Source organism: Sinocyclocheilus rhinocerous, unplaced genomic scaffold (genome assembly GCF_001515625.1).
Source record: "Sinocyclocheilus rhinocerous isolate Xijiao unplaced genomic scaffold, SAMN03320098_v1.1 scaffold1635, whole genome shotgun sequence".
Lineage (NCBI taxonomy): Eukaryota > Metazoa > Chordata > Actinopteri > Cypriniformes > Cyprinidae > Sinocyclocheilus > Sinocyclocheilus rhinocerous.
In genome coordinates this window covers 1,898,314-1,914,080 of record NW_015627629.1, presented here as the reverse complement: position 1 = coordinate 1,914,080, position 15,767 = coordinate 1,898,314, and the positions used below count along the sequence as shown (strand labels likewise).

The 15,767-nt window shown below is 38.8% G+C and overlaps 1 protein-coding gene across 3 annotated transcripts in view; it reads left to right on the top strand.

The window, feature by feature from the left end:
• The window catches only part of ubr1 (ubiquitin protein ligase E3 component n-recognin 1), a 32,016-nt gene that overhangs the window by 14,807 nt on the left and 1,442 nt on the right, over nt 1-15,767 (top strand). The window contains exons 28-48 of one of the 3 annotated variants that reach the window (XM_016543896.1): nt 2,802-2,905; nt 2,988-3,068; nt 3,151-3,332; nt 4,257-4,453; nt 4,669-4,759; nt 4,924-5,076; nt 5,160-5,257; nt 5,367-5,463; nt 5,679-5,827; nt 6,083-6,138; nt 6,221-6,264; nt 9,008-9,060; nt 9,138-9,205; nt 10,362-10,509; nt 10,598-10,685; nt 10,765-10,898; nt 11,184-11,292; nt 12,709-12,765; nt 12,862-12,939; nt 13,045-13,215; nt 13,705-13,806. In XM_016543896.1, the coding sequence (XP_016399382.1) occupies nt 2,802-2,905; nt 2,988-3,068; nt 3,151-3,332; nt 4,257-4,453; nt 4,669-4,759; nt 4,924-5,076; nt 5,160-5,257; nt 5,367-5,463; nt 5,679-5,827; nt 6,083-6,138; nt 6,221-6,264; nt 9,008-9,060; nt 9,138-9,205; nt 10,362-10,509; nt 10,598-10,685; nt 10,765-10,898; nt 11,184-11,292; nt 12,709-12,765; nt 12,862-12,939; nt 13,045-13,215; nt 13,705-13,806 (2,260 nt within the window). Of the gene's footprint in view, nt 1-2,801; nt 2,906-2,987; nt 3,069-3,150; nt 3,333-4,256; nt 4,454-4,665; nt 4,760-4,923; nt 5,077-5,159; nt 5,258-5,366; nt 5,464-5,678; nt 5,828-6,082; nt 6,139-6,220; nt 6,265-9,007; nt 9,061-9,137; nt 9,206-10,361; nt 10,510-10,597; nt 10,686-10,764; nt 10,899-11,183; nt 11,293-12,708; nt 12,766-12,861; nt 12,940-13,044; nt 13,216-13,704; nt 13,807-15,767 lie in introns of all 3 variants that reach the window. The other 2 variants (XM_016543904.1, XM_016543890.1) reach the window with 2 other exon arrangements.

The window sequence follows — 15,767 nt, the reverse complement described above, 5'->3', positions numbered from 1 at the left end:
TGCAGTAGTTGTTCTACTTTAACCCTTAAATGCATACTTCGGGTCTTTAGCGACCCAGGACATCATTCTCTACCCTCTCCCACCTTCATTTTTTTCTGAGATCGTGAATGTGAGGCAGATGCTGAATGTACTGTGGAAGCACGCTCTGACGATGACAGCGATGGTAAAATCATCTGCTCACATTGAACCCTTTTAAGTTTCAAAAGGTAACGAAATATGCTTTATTTTATTCTTCTGTAATTGTTCTTAAAATATCAAGAGAGTTTTTTTTGCTGTTGCAGCAGTTAGAGATCCATCCGCGCTGTATATATAGTTCCGGGTCACTAAAGACCTGAATATGTAATAATGATTGGCGAAACATTCATGCATTTAAGGGTTAAACATTTCAAAGGCAGTAACTCTAGTTTGTGTCTAAGCTATGCTGCTCAATACACCAATAAGCATAAAAAAGGGCACACACAAATGTTGTATAAAACAGGACGTTTTTACTAGGTCGATCAGAATTCTGTATGCAAAAGTTGTGGTTTACAATAGGAGGCATGTGGAAATGTGCAGTGTTGGGAGGCTTCAGGAATGTGGTTGGGAACTACTGTGTTAGGAGTTCATATTCAGCATTTTATAGGCAATCAGCAGCCATTGACATGACAAATAAGTTTCTTTTGCATTCTTAAATATGTAATAAAATAATATTTTAAAGCCTTTATGGTTTCTCAACTATACAGTTGTGCAGTAAAATTCACTTTAAAGATTCACTTTTCATTCATGAAGATGACATGAAAAAATGTGCAAAAAATGTGTCTCCTGGCAGAAAACAAAGACTTTTAAGATGAAAATGACCTTAACTAAGTGCTGGATTTTCAAAAGTATGTGAAATATGTAAAGTTAACGGCATAGACTCTTTAAAATACATCCAAGAGTTTTACACACTGGTCTGTTATTGTGGGGACATTTCCACGCCCCTAAACATGACGCGGGACAAAACGAAACGTGATTGGTTGCTTTACCAGTCATATGGCCTCTTGGGCGGTCCTTGGCCATTCAAAGCAGCCACTGATTTGTGAGTAGTCGTAGTAGACAATCGCTTGAGGTCAAATGAGGCAAGCAGAGTATTGAATTCAGCAGCCTGGGGTTTTTCTAGGTGGATGTTGAAGTCACCGAGTAGTACCAGATGAGTACCGTCCTCAGGGAAGTTTGAGATTAACACATCCAACTCCTCCAAGAAGTTACCCAGTTGACCTGGGGGACGATCAACAACTACAGAGTGGATTTTAACAGGGTGGGTAATAGTGATTTGCGTGTGATTCAAATGAACTGTTAGAGATGGTAAAGGATCAAATTTCCATTCATTTGAGATAACCAGACCAGTACCTCTGGGATAACGTGAAATTAGTGGAGAAGACCACAGGAGTGCCAGTGTCCTCAGGTTTGATCCAGGTCTCAGTTAGGGCCATGAGGTTGAGACTTGACTGAGTAGCAATAGATGAAATAAAGTCTGATTTGTTTACTCTCTATTCCAATTGGTCTCTGGAACTGCCAGTCTGCAGTAAAGTAGTAGAGGACATAGGGACAACGTACAGAGCGTGATATACGAGTGTTAGTATAATACAGGGCCCACGCGGTGGGCAAGTGACGTAACCGGTGCTGCGGCTTAACACCGGTATCACCGTCAACACCGTCCATCGCGGCAAGCCTAGTTAGTATATTGTTTGACATTTTCAATTTCACAAAGTAATGTGCAGCCTTTTGGTCTGAGAAATAACAAAAAGACACCTTTTTTAAAAATGTCTTAAATCTCATTTTGTTAAAAAAGAAATTGTGAGAAACTTGTATTGTGAAATCAGTATCGTGAATCATATCACATTGTGAGTTGCGTGAATCGTTACATCCCTATATGCTACTAGTTTTTGCTGTGGTATCGTAGTAAATTGTTCTTTAAATAATACGTGTTACTTCAGTAACAAAGAACCATATTTTTTTTGCTCATCTGAAAAATGATCCGATCTGTGACTCAAAATGTGATATGATAATGTAATATAATCTGAACCGTGAGATTTGTGATCCGTTGCACCCCTACTCTCTTGACTTGTTATTTGAAGCAAAAATACAATATCTTTAATTCGGGCTAGTTAAATTTATTTAAATCTGAAGAATGCCTGGCCGAAGGGCTACCAGGGATTTTGAAATTTTGCGAGCCCTGTAATAGTAGAGATTTGAAAGCACAGTGAGTACAATTGACTAAAACGAGGAGATGAGAACAGGTTGTACAAAAAGTAAAGGGGAAAAAAGCAATACTCGAGTGTCTTGTCGGTGTCCTTGCTCGGTGGAGTCGCATAGGTAGATTTGCTGGACTTTACACTCGATGGTCTTCACACGAGGGCTGCCGTGGTATTCTAACCAATTATACACTCGCCTCGTTCTTGAATTCAGCAGGTCACGCCTTACTACTTAGCAAACCGAAACTGAAAAACCACGCAATACGCACTAGAACAAATGCAACTTCAGCACACGTTTACCACGGTAAATACAGTAAGCAAAGTAAAGTTTCCTACCAATGACAACCACGCTAAAATATGAGAAAAGAAGCAAAACACTTACAAGCTGCTGTCCTCTTCTGTTCTGTAAGTTTAATTGCAGCTTTTGCACGAAGCCATATCGCAGTGTTTTTTTTTTATTATTATATATCATGCAGCCGCTTGTAACACTACAAAGAGAAAGGAAAATTTGAAATCGCATCATATGACCCCTTTAATGCTTTGCTGTTTGTTAGTTGCTGATAGATACAGATATGTTTGTACTTTCAGAAACTGGTTCTGAACATGGCAAATCTTTGTTCCACTTCCTGACCAAAATAAAGTCGTTACCTTCTTTGAAAGCTCAGAATGACATGATCACATGGAACTTACAGGTATGACGGTGATGATTTGATGTGTATTTGATTGTTTAATTCATTGTTTTGATATTTAAGATCTATATGTCTCTCCTGCAAGATGTTTGAGGTGGTGAAGTGTCTTCGGGAGAAATCCGGTCCGGTAACTTCATTTTCTGTGGATCACAGCAAGTTGGAGGAGGTAATGCGATTCAAACACTGAGGGTCTCAGTCATAATGCTTCCATGTCTTTGAGGTGCTTAAAGTGTGTCGTCTCTGCTCAGAGTGTTCAGGATAAGGAGAAAGCCGAGCGGAAGAGGAAGGCTGAGGCTGCTAAAGCCCACAGGCAGAAGATCATGGCTCAGATGTCGACCATGCAGAAGAACTTCATAGAGTCCAACAAGATGCTTTATGGCAACGTGCCTGAGAGCTCGAGTCAGAGCGACACCACTGCGTCTGTGGAGAGGTCACCACTTTCTTCTGTTTTTTACTTTTCTTTCTTTTTGTGACTTTTGTTCTTTCAGTCTTTCTCTTTTGTTTTTAGTTTCTTTCACTTTTTCACTGCTTTTCATTCTTTTGCTCTTTCACTTATTTTTTGCATTTATTCATTATTGTACTTTCAATAGTTTTTCAATAATTTTATCATATAATTCCATTCTTATCTTTACTCTTTTCTTTGTTCTTTGTGCCTTCATTTTCTTTCATTTTTCCCTTTTTATTCTTTCATTTCTCACATTTTCTTTTTAAGTTTCTTTCAATTTCTTGTCACTTTGTCTTTTCTTTCAGTTTTTCCATAATTTCATTATTTTGTTCTTTTGTCCATCAAAGACTGAATATCTCAGGCATTTACTGTAATATAATTTCTGCGAACACCCTTCAAATGTCTGTATGTCTAAAGGAAGTCCGTAGTAATACAACCTCATTGGTCCACATTACTGCAAATTTAAGAAATACTGAATATTTGCTCAGCAATTTAATGAAATTTCATTCTTCTGTTACACATTCTGTTGCATATCTAGGACAGCTTCCCCATCTGTCTCCAAGGATGATTTCTATGCAACCTCACCATAGCAACCAGAATGGAGCACTGAATTGGACTGTTTTGTGTCCCTGCTGTTTAGCTGCAAGTAAAACCCATAATAAACAGTTGAGTACAGTGGAAATATAGAAAAAGTCCCTTCTCCGTCAAAATTCTCACTCTCAGTAAGAATCAGAGATAAATCACCCAGTATGAACAAAAAAACACACACTCCTACATATTACAATGACTACAGTTTATTGTATTCCTACATGCTTTTGTATATGCGTGTCAGACTGCGCTTGATTCACATGCTTACACTCATGTCCACTGTGTGTGTGTGTGTGTGTGTGTGTGTGTGTGTGTGTGTAGCTTCGATGTGGATGAGAGCAGAGTGGCTGTGGGCCCTCAGCAGGGCGTTTGTTCCACAGACTGGGGGGCTCAGATCTGCATCCTGTGTCAAGAGGAGCAGGAAGTTCAGGCTCAGGCACCAGCCATGGTCCTCACAGCATGTGTGCAGAGATCTACTGTTCTTACCCAAGACCGTGGAAAGACACTCTCCCCTAAAGGCAAATGGTGCCTTATACTTTACCACTCAAGTACCTTTATTGTGATGATAAGAAGAAAGTGTTGACACTAAGCATGTATGAATTCCTTGCACGTGTTATGATGATTTATTATGATTGAAGCATTACTGAAAGGAATTATGCTTAAGTACTGTGATGCAGAATCAGGTTTCTCAGGGGTTTCCTTTTTTTGTTTTTTTTTTGCTGCAAAACAGTAGGCTGCTATCCCCTGTTCATGCCCCCAGATCTGGCTGTGGGAACACACACTGGCAGCTGTGGACATGTGATGCACGCCACCTGCTGGCAAAAGTCAGTTAGTGCTTAAATAGTTGCATTGTAAAAACTGTATTGTAAATACTATACGTCTGCTGCCTTACAAATTTCATGATCCCCTTGAAATCACCATTTGGGACGCTTATACCAAACAAATCTGCTCAGCCTTTACATCTTCATGTCTTTTTGGCTGTTTGTAGGTACTTTGAAGCTGTGCAGAACACCACTCGGAATCGGCTGCATGCAGACCTGATCATAGACCTGGAGAACGGCGAGTTCATGTGTCCACTCTGCAAGTCCCTCTGTAACACGGTCATCCCTCTGATCCCTGTGGAGCCCAGCAAGCTCAACTAGTATGGCACCATTACTAATGTTATTTTTCAGGTGTTTACACTGGGAAAAGTCAAATCTAATTTCTGTTTTGTCTCACTGTCAGTGAGAGTGCCGAGTTAGTTGGTCAGCATCTCACTCTCGAGCGCTGGATTCAGATCATGTCTTCTCGAATCAGAGGACTGAGAGGTACATGGGAAACAGGTGAGAGTCAAAACTGATTTGTGCCTCCTGAATCTGTCTTTTCAATGTCTTAATGTCATTAAGATACTGTCTCTTTAATTCGAATTGGTGTGTGTGTGTGAGATTACAGACAATAACGGTGAGGAAGCGGTGGAGGAAGCAATGGTACTTTTTGATGAGAGTCAAGCTGATTTCAGATCCATTCTCAGTTTTGGAGTTCAAGAGCCGTGAGTCTCAAGTCTTTATTTCTGGTCTTATAGTGCACAATATATCAGATCAAAGAATAAAAGTCAAAATGCTTTATAAGTGCATGGTATTAATATATACCATTTTTTGTTGGTGAAAATACTAATGGCCTAAGACTTACATACATACATATATATATATATATATATGTTAACCTTCATGTTATTTCTGAATATGATGTAAACTCTGTGATTAGGCCGAAGTTCTCTCGCAGTATCACAGAGATGTTGGGGGTCTGTGCGACCACAGTGCACAGGGTGGGATTGCAGACCGCTCCCAATGACCTGTGCCCGTACGTGCCTGTCATGTCATGGAACACGTGTGCCTACACCATCCAGGCCATCGGTAATGCTCTCCTTTGACTTGCTCACTTAGGGCATTTGTCAGGCACTGTTATCTGTAAAGCACTTTAAAACGGTAGCTATGTTCACACAGTCAGTGTTAGGCATCATCACTCATATTTACCGATAAGTGTCTATCAAATTATCCTATATTGCATAATTTGTGTAAACGGCAGAACTGTATTTTGGTGCTTTGTGAACATAGTCTTGTAATTTTGTCATGTACCGCCTCATCTGATTTTGTTTTCTCTTTCTTTAGAGAGCATGTTACAGGAAGAAGGGAAGGCTCTTTTTGGATCTCTCCAGAACAGACAGGTCTGGTTTGGCTCTGCTTATATAGATCATTGTGCCCACCATTTAATGTGGGATTGATTTCTAAAATCATTTTCTTCTTCAGCTCTCTGGACTCAAAGCGTTAGTGCAGTTTTCAGCTTCTCAGAGGCTGAAGAGCAAACAAGTCTCGGTCGCAATGCTTCCATGACTTCGAGGTGTTTAAAGTGTGTCGTCTCTGCTCAGAGTGTTCAGGATAAGGAGAAAGCCGAGCGGAAGAGGAAGGCTGAGGCTGCTAAAGCCCACAGGCAGAAGATCATGGCTCAGATGTCGACCATGCAGAAGAACTTCATAGAGTCCAACAAGATGCTTTATGGCAACGTGCCTGAGAGCTCGAGTCAGAGCGACACCACTGCGTCTGTGGAGAGGTCACCACTTTCTTCTGTTTTTTACTTTTCTTTCTTTTTGTGACTTTTGTTCTTTCAGTCTTTCTCTTTTGTTTTTAGTTTCTTTCACTTTTTCACTGCTTTTCATTCTTTTGCTCTTTCACTTATTTTTTGCATTTATTCATTATTGTACTTTCAATAGTTTTTCAATAATTTTATCATATAATTCCATTCTTATCTTTACTCTTTTCTTTGTTCTTTGTGCCTTCATTTTCTTTCATTTTTCCCTTTTTATTCTTTCATTTCTCACATTTTCTTTTTAAGTTTCTTTCAATTTCTTGTCACTTTGTCTTTTCTTTCAGTTTTTCCATAATTTCATTATTTTGTTCTTTTGTCCATCAAAGACTGAATATCTCAGGCATTTACTGTAATATAATTTCTGCGAACACCCTTCAAATGTCTGTATGTCTAAAGGAAGTCCACTGTGTGTGTGTGTGTGTGTGTGTGTGTGTGTGTGTAGCTTCGATGTGGATGAGAGCAGAGTGGCTGTGGGCCCTCAGCAGGGCGTTTGTTCCACAGACTGGGGGGCTCAGATCTGCATCCTGTGTCAAGAGGAGCAGGAAGTTCAGGCTCAGGCACCAGCCATGGTCCTCACAGCATGTGTGCAGAGATCTACTGTTCTTACCCAAGACCGTGGAAAGACACTCTCCCCTAAAGGCAAATGGTGCCTTATACTTTACCACTCAAGTACCTTTATTGTGATGATAAGAAGAAAGTGTTGACACTAAGCATGTATGAATTCCTTGCACGTGTTATGATGATTTATTATGATTGAAGCATTACTGAAAGGAATTATGCTTAAGTACTGTGATGCAGAATCAGGTTTCTCAGGGGTTTCCTTTTTTTGTTTTTTTTTTGCTGCAAAACAGTAGGCTGCTATCCCCTGTTCATGCCCCCAGATCTGGCTGTGGGAACACACACTGGCAGCTGTGGACATGTGATGCACGCCACCTGCTGGCAAAAGTCAGTTAGTGCTTAAATAGTTGCATTGTAAAAACTGTATTGTAAATACTATACGTCTGCTGCCTTACAAATTTCATGATCCCCTTGAAATCACCATTTGGGACGCTTATACCAAACAAATCTGCTCAGCCTTTACATCTTCATGTCTTTTTGGCTGTTTGTAGGTACTTTGAAGCTGTGCAGAACACCACTCGGAATCGGCTGCATGCAGACCTGATCATAGACCTGGAGAACGGCGAGTTCATGTGTCCACTCTGCAAGTCCCTCTGTAACACGGTCATCCCTCTGATCCCTGTGGAGCCCAGCAAGCTCAACTAGTATGGCACCATTACTAATGTTATTTTTCAGGTGTTTACACTGGGAAAAGTCAAATCTAATTTCTGTTTTGTCTCACTGTCAGTGAGAGTGCCGAGTTAGTTGGTCAGCATCTCACTCTCGAGCGCTGGATTCAGATCATGTCTTCTCGAATCAGAGGACTGAGAGGTACATGGGAAACAGGTGAGAGTCAAAACTGATTTGTGCCTCCTGAATCTGTCTTTTCAATGTCTTAATGTCATTAAGATACTGTCTCTTTAATTCGAATTGGTGTGTGTGTGTGAGATTACAGACAATAACGGTGAGGAAGCGGTGGAGGAAGCAATGGTACTTTTTGATGAGAGTCAAGCTGATTTCAGATCCATTCTCAGTTTTGGAGTTCAAGAGCCGTGAGTCTCAAGTCTTTATTTCTGGTCTTATAGTGCACAATATATCAGATCAAAGAATAAAAGTCAAAATGCTTTATAAGTGCATGGTATTAATATATACCATTTTTTGTTGGTGAAAATACTAATGGCCTAAGACTTACATACATACATATATATATATATGTATAAAATAACCTTCATGTTATTTCTGAATATGATGTAAACTCTGTGATTAGGCCGAAGTTCTCTCGCAGTATCACAGAGATGTTGGGGGTCTGTGCGACCACAGTGCACAGGGTGGGATTGCAGACCGCTCCCAATGACCTGTGCCCGTACGTGCCTGTCATGTCATGGAACACGTGTGCCTACACCATCCAGGCCATCGGTAATGCTCTCCTTTGACTTGCTCACTTAGGGCATTTGTCAGGCACTGTTATCTGTAAAGCACTTTAAAACGGTAGCTATGTTCACACAGTCAGTGTTAGGCATCATCACTCATATTTACCGATAAGTGTCTATCAAATTATCCTATATTGCATAATTTGTGTAAACGGCAGAACTGTATTTTGGTGCTTTGTGAACATAGTCTTGTAATTTTGTCATGTACCGCCTCATCTGATTTTGTTTTCTCTTTCTTTAGAGAGCATGTTACAGGAAGAAGGGAAGGCTCTTTTTGGATCTCTCCAGAACAGACAGGTCTGGTTTGGCTCTGCTTATATAGATCATTGTGCCCACCATTTAATGTGGGATTGATTTCTAAAATCATTTTCTTCTTCAGCTCTCTGGACTCAAAGCGTTAGTGCAGTTTTCAGCTTCTCAGAGGCTGAAGAGCAAACAAGCAGTCATACAGAAGCATTTTGCTGATATGTTAGCAGGTATGTCACGTTTAGGAGATGATTGATATGTTTGTTGGTTTTGTTCATGCAGTAATTATCTGTCTGTCTCTTTCTAGTCCTGGTACCTGTTCCTACTGTAGAAAATGCACCATCAATATTAGAAGTGGACTTCTTTCATCTACTGGTGAGTGTTTATAAATAAATATAGGTGATAGATAGATAGATAGATAGATAGAGAGAGAGAGAGATAGCAAGATCTCATGTGTGTGTGTATATATATATATATATATATACACACACACATATACACATTATAACACAGTTATAAGTTTCAGTCTCTCTAAACCCCTCCTTTCCGTGAGCCTACTCTGCTCTGATTGGTCAGATGGCCCAGTCTGTTGTGATTGGTCAACCGCGTACGGTGATTCAATGGAGCCAGCTGGTCCAAATAAACAGGGTACTGAGCCATCTTTCAAGAGCAAGCAATTTGTGAACTCCCTGAGATAAGAGAAGCGGTCGTCAGTAAAATGACAGGAACAAAATAAGATTGGGGTTTTACTGCTGTGGTACAGTGGGAAAAATGAATTTTAACCACTGATTCTTCGCAGCCTAATCTTTCGGTAGTGAAAATAAAATTAATTTACTTTCACAGCGTAAGACACAGCGTCTTCTGGACATGATGTTGATCACACAATGCTACAATGTTTGAGGGTTGGGGTCAAGTTATTCGCGGTCGTCCAACGTAGAATGTATGTTGGCATTATGCAAATGTATTTCTCCATGACGTGTAGCCGTGAGATTGGAATTACTGACGACTCGTTTAGGCTGTTCAGAGTCGATTCTTTCTTTTGGGAGACAATACGTTTATTTATCGTACACTTCCGGCTTTACAACTTTGCAGATTGTTTACATTCACATACCGCTACATTACCCACTGCATGAAAGGCAATATTTGAAATGGCATAATAGGGGCACTTATTTTTGCCAGGTAGCTGCTAAAATAAGCATGCATGAATCAATCAATCAATCAAAATTATCTATAAAAAAAAATCTATATAATAGCATCTTCTAAATGAATAAAGTTAAAATGAATGAAAGACACGATATTTGTTGCACTAAACTTGCACTGAACCCAAACCATTTCTAGAAACCAGAATATCATAGACTTACAGAATGGCTTTTTTTTGCTTAGGGTCAGTATGTAACCACCCAGAACACACATCTTCAAATGCTGTTTAATGCACATAGACTTCAAGCAGCTAGTTAAGTTAGTGGTAAGTGGTTGAACATTCCTCATCAGTTTCTAATCAGTCGGACTGTATGTGTAATGTTCCGCTCAGGTGGGGCTGGTTCTGTCCATCCCAGCGTTGTATCAGGAAGAGGCTGTAGACCTGCAGCCTTCAGCAGTCAGCACAGCGTTCAATCACCTCTACCTTCTGCACCTGGTCACTATGGGACACATGCTGCAGATCCTGCTGGCTTCACACGGTAAACACACTGCCATCGTCAGATGCAGACTGACACTGAAGTATAACATTTTATGCACAGCACTTATTTTCAATAATATTGTATGTAGATTGTGCTGTAATAAGAGGGCCAGAGGAGGGCGATGAGGCCCAGGCTGCAGCTGAACTCTTCTCTATTGTGTCTCAACACACAGATGGGTGAGTTTATATGCTTGTCATATAGGGAAAGACTCCCAGTTTCTTTCTCGCTGTCTCTCATCGTCTCTCTCTTTCTCAGGTTGAGAGCTGGTGTGTCTGGTTTCAGTGTAGAGAGTGTAAAGAGAGGTGTTCTTCCCTTCCTGCGCTGTGCTGCACTGTTCTTTAATTGCCTTACAGGAGTGCCCCCTCCAGAGGAGCTGTCCGGTACTGCAGGTCACTACACTTCATATGTTGTATTTAAACATGCCACTTCTATTACATGAAAACATTTGAATAATCAAATGGTTGTAGGTTCAAATGACTAATAATGTCATAAGTACTATATAATTGTACTATATCATCAAGGCTATTTTCTCTGTGGTATACAGTAAAATGCCAAGTATATGTGTATTTAATGTTCGTGTATTTAATTTTCTGTCACTGTACACACAGCAACAGGCTGCACAGTACTGTATGCATATAAATCTAACGGTTATTAACCATAATTATTCTATGCAGAATCACCTGAAAGTCAGCTGCCTCTGCTGTGTAGTTACCTCTCCTTGCCCTCCAACCTGTTTCAACTGTTTCAGGAGCACAGGGATGTTGTAACCACCTTAATAAAGAGGTACAAATCAGATGATGACTAACTATTTACAGTATTCCCTACAATTGTGCTAACGAACTTTATTACTATTATGAAAGTGAAGTGAGGTGTGGCCAAGTATGGTGTCCCATACTCGGACTGGGCACTAGCAGCCGGAGGGGGAGGAACAGACGCCTGAGGTGTGGGGAACATCTGGCCACCTGGTAGAAAGTAAAGACTGTAGGTGAGATTTTAGTCAGATAACAGATGGATAAACAAATAGTACAGAAAAGCCTATATGACAACCCTAGACTCTGCAAACAGGTTACTTGATGTAAAATGTACACCATTGCTGTCTGCCGATAACATGAGTTTAAAGTGATACTTGGAATTTGTGCTCTGCATTTAACCCATCCAAGTGCACACACACACCATGAACACTCACCCGGAGCAGTGGGCAGCCATATTGCTGCGGCGCCCGGGGAGCAGTTGGGAGTTCAGTGCTTGCTCAAGGGTCTCACCTCAGTCGTGGTATTGAGGGTGGAAGAGAGTGCTGGTTATTCACTCCCCCCACCGACAATTCCTGCCGGACCTGAGACTCGAACCCGCAACCTTCAGGTTACAAGTCCGACTTTAACCATTAGGCCACGACTGCCCCGTGTAATAAACAATAATAGTAGTACTAAACAAAATATATAAATTAATACATAATAAACAAAACAATAACAGTATTGTTGTTGCTGTTTAGTTGATTATTATTATTAACAACATTATTATTATATTATTTTGCTGCCTTTTAATTGTTCTTTTAGTTGTTACTAATAATGATTATTATAATAATTTTGGTTGTTGAATTATTTACATTATACTATTTAATATAAATATTATATTATTTGTAACTATTATAATAATAACTAATAATACATTTCTTGATTATAATTTTAAAACATTGTTTTTTTTAAATAATATAACAATATTTTAAAATTTAACTTAAAAATGAAATGTATTATTATATGTTGTTGTTGCTGTTGTTAAAAAAAAGATCGTCCTCATCAAATGTATTTTTGGTTTTCAAATTTCATAATTATACATAATTCACACATCAATGAAAAAGGTGTAAACTGAAGCATAGCTTATTTTAAGTAGAAGAAGAAGGATTAATCAAACAGCTACAATTTTATTTGTTAATCAACAATTATTAATAATTTTAATTATTCATTATTAGTAGTAAGATATTTATTAATATTAATGAAAATATATTTACACATTTAATACTAATATGTTATGGCTTATAATATTAAGAACGCCCCTTAATCATGGTCAAATCACTGAATTGTATGGCCTGTCATAGCTTATTGTTTTCTTTAAGACAGTATATTTCTAAATTCTAATTCCATCCAGTATGTTTATCTTTCCATTCACTTTGATTATAAGCATTGCTTTGTTTCTGTGTGTCAGGTGGTGTGGGGATACAGCCATATCCAAAGCCCTCAAAGGTGAAATGCAAATCATCAGGTTAGACGATACTTAAGTTCTCCTCTGTTTGATAGTAAGCTCACTTCCCCTTTATTTTTAACAATAATTGAACTGAATTTCCCACCTGTTGTTCAGGTATCCTCGTAAGAGAAACAGGCTAATAAATCTTCCAGAGGACTATAGTGTGTTGCTCAACCAAGCTAGTCACTTCAAGTAAGTACTTTAATAAAAGATTGCCTATAATGTCCATTGAGTGAATTTAATATTTTGTGCAGATGAATCGGATGTTTACTGCGAATTTTTCTCTCTTCCCCATAGATGCCCAAACTCATCAGATGACGAGCGAAAGCACCCGACTCTGTGTCTGCTGTGCGGGGTCATGCTGTGTGCACAGAGCCCCTGCTGTCAGCAGCAGCTGAACGGGGAGGAAGTGGGAGCGTGCACGGCTCATGCCACCATCTGTGGGGCAGGAGTGGGAATGTTTCTCAGGTGAGAGGAAGAAAAGAGAAAACCAGCTGAACCTGTGGCATTTACTGTGGCTGCATCTGAAAGCGCATACTTCCTTGCTATATAGTAGTGTGTCCGAATTCAAATTATTCGTCAAACAGTAGGCAAAAAGTAGCCGGATCACCTACTTTTTCCAAAGAGTTTCTAAAGTGCCACATCCAGTGGATACTTCACTATCCCATGAGGCCACAGCGGAGGATTTGTGAATAGCAGTGAACCGACGCAACTGATACTGGTACAGTAGTGTCGCATGACAATGACAACATGAGAGATGTATGTCTGGATTGCATTCATACTATATACAACATACATTTTTATTACTTATTCAAATGAAGTAGAGTATGCGATTTCAGACACAGTCAGTGTGTATCTTATTCTACAAACGAAATGTCTATTAGGGCAGGGTGATGTTAATAAATAAATACAGATAACTATTGATAATAACGATCTTGTTTCTGTCTTTCTGAACAGGGTTCGAGAGTGTGAGATCATCTTGATGGCCAGTAAGACACGGGGCAGTCCCTATCCAGCACCTTACCTTGATGACTATGGAGAAACAGACCCTCAGCTTGGGTAAAGTTCATTGTTGTGAATTTTTACACCAGCTCCTTGCAATAGAGTTCGGACGTTTGATTCATATCAGAGAGCCATTTCTTCATATTGGTTCAAAACATTGATTTTGATTGTCATCACTCTGAAAGTTTTATAGACATATTATTTTATAAAATATATATATAAAAAATATTAACAGTGTTGGGAAAAGTTACTTTTAAAAGTAATGCATTACAATATTACGTTACTCCATGAAAAAGTAACTAATTGCATTACTTAGTTAATTTTTATGAAAAGTAATGCATTACGTTACTTTTGTGTTAATTTTTGTTACCTGGGCTGGGTTTGCTTATTTGTTTTTTAATAACAAAAAACCCAAAAGTTATATTTTTGGCAACTGTAAAGGCCCTTTCACACCAAAAGTGAAATGAATAAGCCTCACCTCACTCCCAGTTTCCCTCAACATGGTGACAGGACAGGTGTGAGTGAATAAATGGGAAAACAAAGTAACTTGCATTACTTGTTTGAAAAAGTAACTCCGATATTTTGTTGTAAATTTAAAAGTAATGCGCTACTTTACTAGTTACTTGAAAAAAGTAATCTGATTACGTAACTTTCTCACACACACACACACACACACACACACACACACACACAACTGTTTGGTGAATTCTTTTAAAAAGTACAGTAGTGTTGTGCACTTGCTAGCTGTGTTGGGGAAAGTTCAAAGTAATGCATTACAATATTGCGTTACTCCATGAAAAAGTAACTAATTGCATTACTTAGTTAATTTTTATGAAAAGTAATGCATTACGTTACTTTTGTGTTAATTTTTGTTACCTGGGCTGGGTTTGCTTATTTGTTTTTCAATAACAAAAAACCCAAAAGTTATATTTTTGGCAACTGTAAAGGCCCTTTCACACCAAAAGTGAAATGAATAAGCCTCACCTCACTCCCAGTTTCCCTCAACATGGTGACAGGACAGGTGTGAGTGAATAAATGGGAAAACAAAGTAACTTGCATTACTTGTTTGAAAAAGTAACTCCGATATTTTGTTGTAAATTTAAAAGTAATGCGCTACTTTACTTGTTACTTGAAAAAAAATAATCGGATTACGTAACTTGCGTTACTTGTAATGCATCACCTCCAACACTGGTAATTAAATGTTTGCATTTTACTATAATAATAATAATAATAATAATAAGTTATGCGTTTAGCAGACGCTTTTATCCAAAGCGACTTACAGTGCATTCAGGTTATACATCTTTTACCAGTACTATATTGTTATATTATTATACTCTACTGTTCATTGGAGTTTTTTTTTTTTAAAGACTCTTATGCTGACCAAGGCTGCATTTATTTGATTAAAAATACAGTAAAAACATCAATATTGTGAAATATTATTACAATTAAAACAAGTATTTTCTATTTCAATATATTTTAAATTGTGATTTATTCTTGTGATGGCAAAGCTGAATTTTCAGCATCATTAAGCCAGTATTTGTTGTCACATGATCCTTTAGAAATCATTCTGATATTCTGAATTGGTGTTCAAGCACCAATGAAAATAAAAATAAAGACAAAAAAATGTTTTGATTATATTGATTTAGTGCTATTTTAGTGTCATTGAGATACTACTGTAGTATTTGTTCATATTTTGAATTTGTTTTTATTTTTAGTCATTTTGTAATTAAAGTTTTTTTTTTTGTTTTTGTTTTTGTTAAGTATGTATATTATTTGGGTTGAACTGTTCTGGAACAGTGTTGTAAATACAACTTAACCACTGATTTCTAGTCGTGTCCTCTTTTCGAAGGCCAAACAAAGTAATTTCGCTTTCACAACGAAACACAAGCGTCACACACGCCGGGCTAGAGTGAGGAACGGCCGGCGGGCTTGAGTGAGCGGTGGCGGCCGGGCTTGAGAACGGAACGGCCGGCGGGCTCGACGAAGGAGCGTCCGGAGGGCTTGCGGCAACCACATGT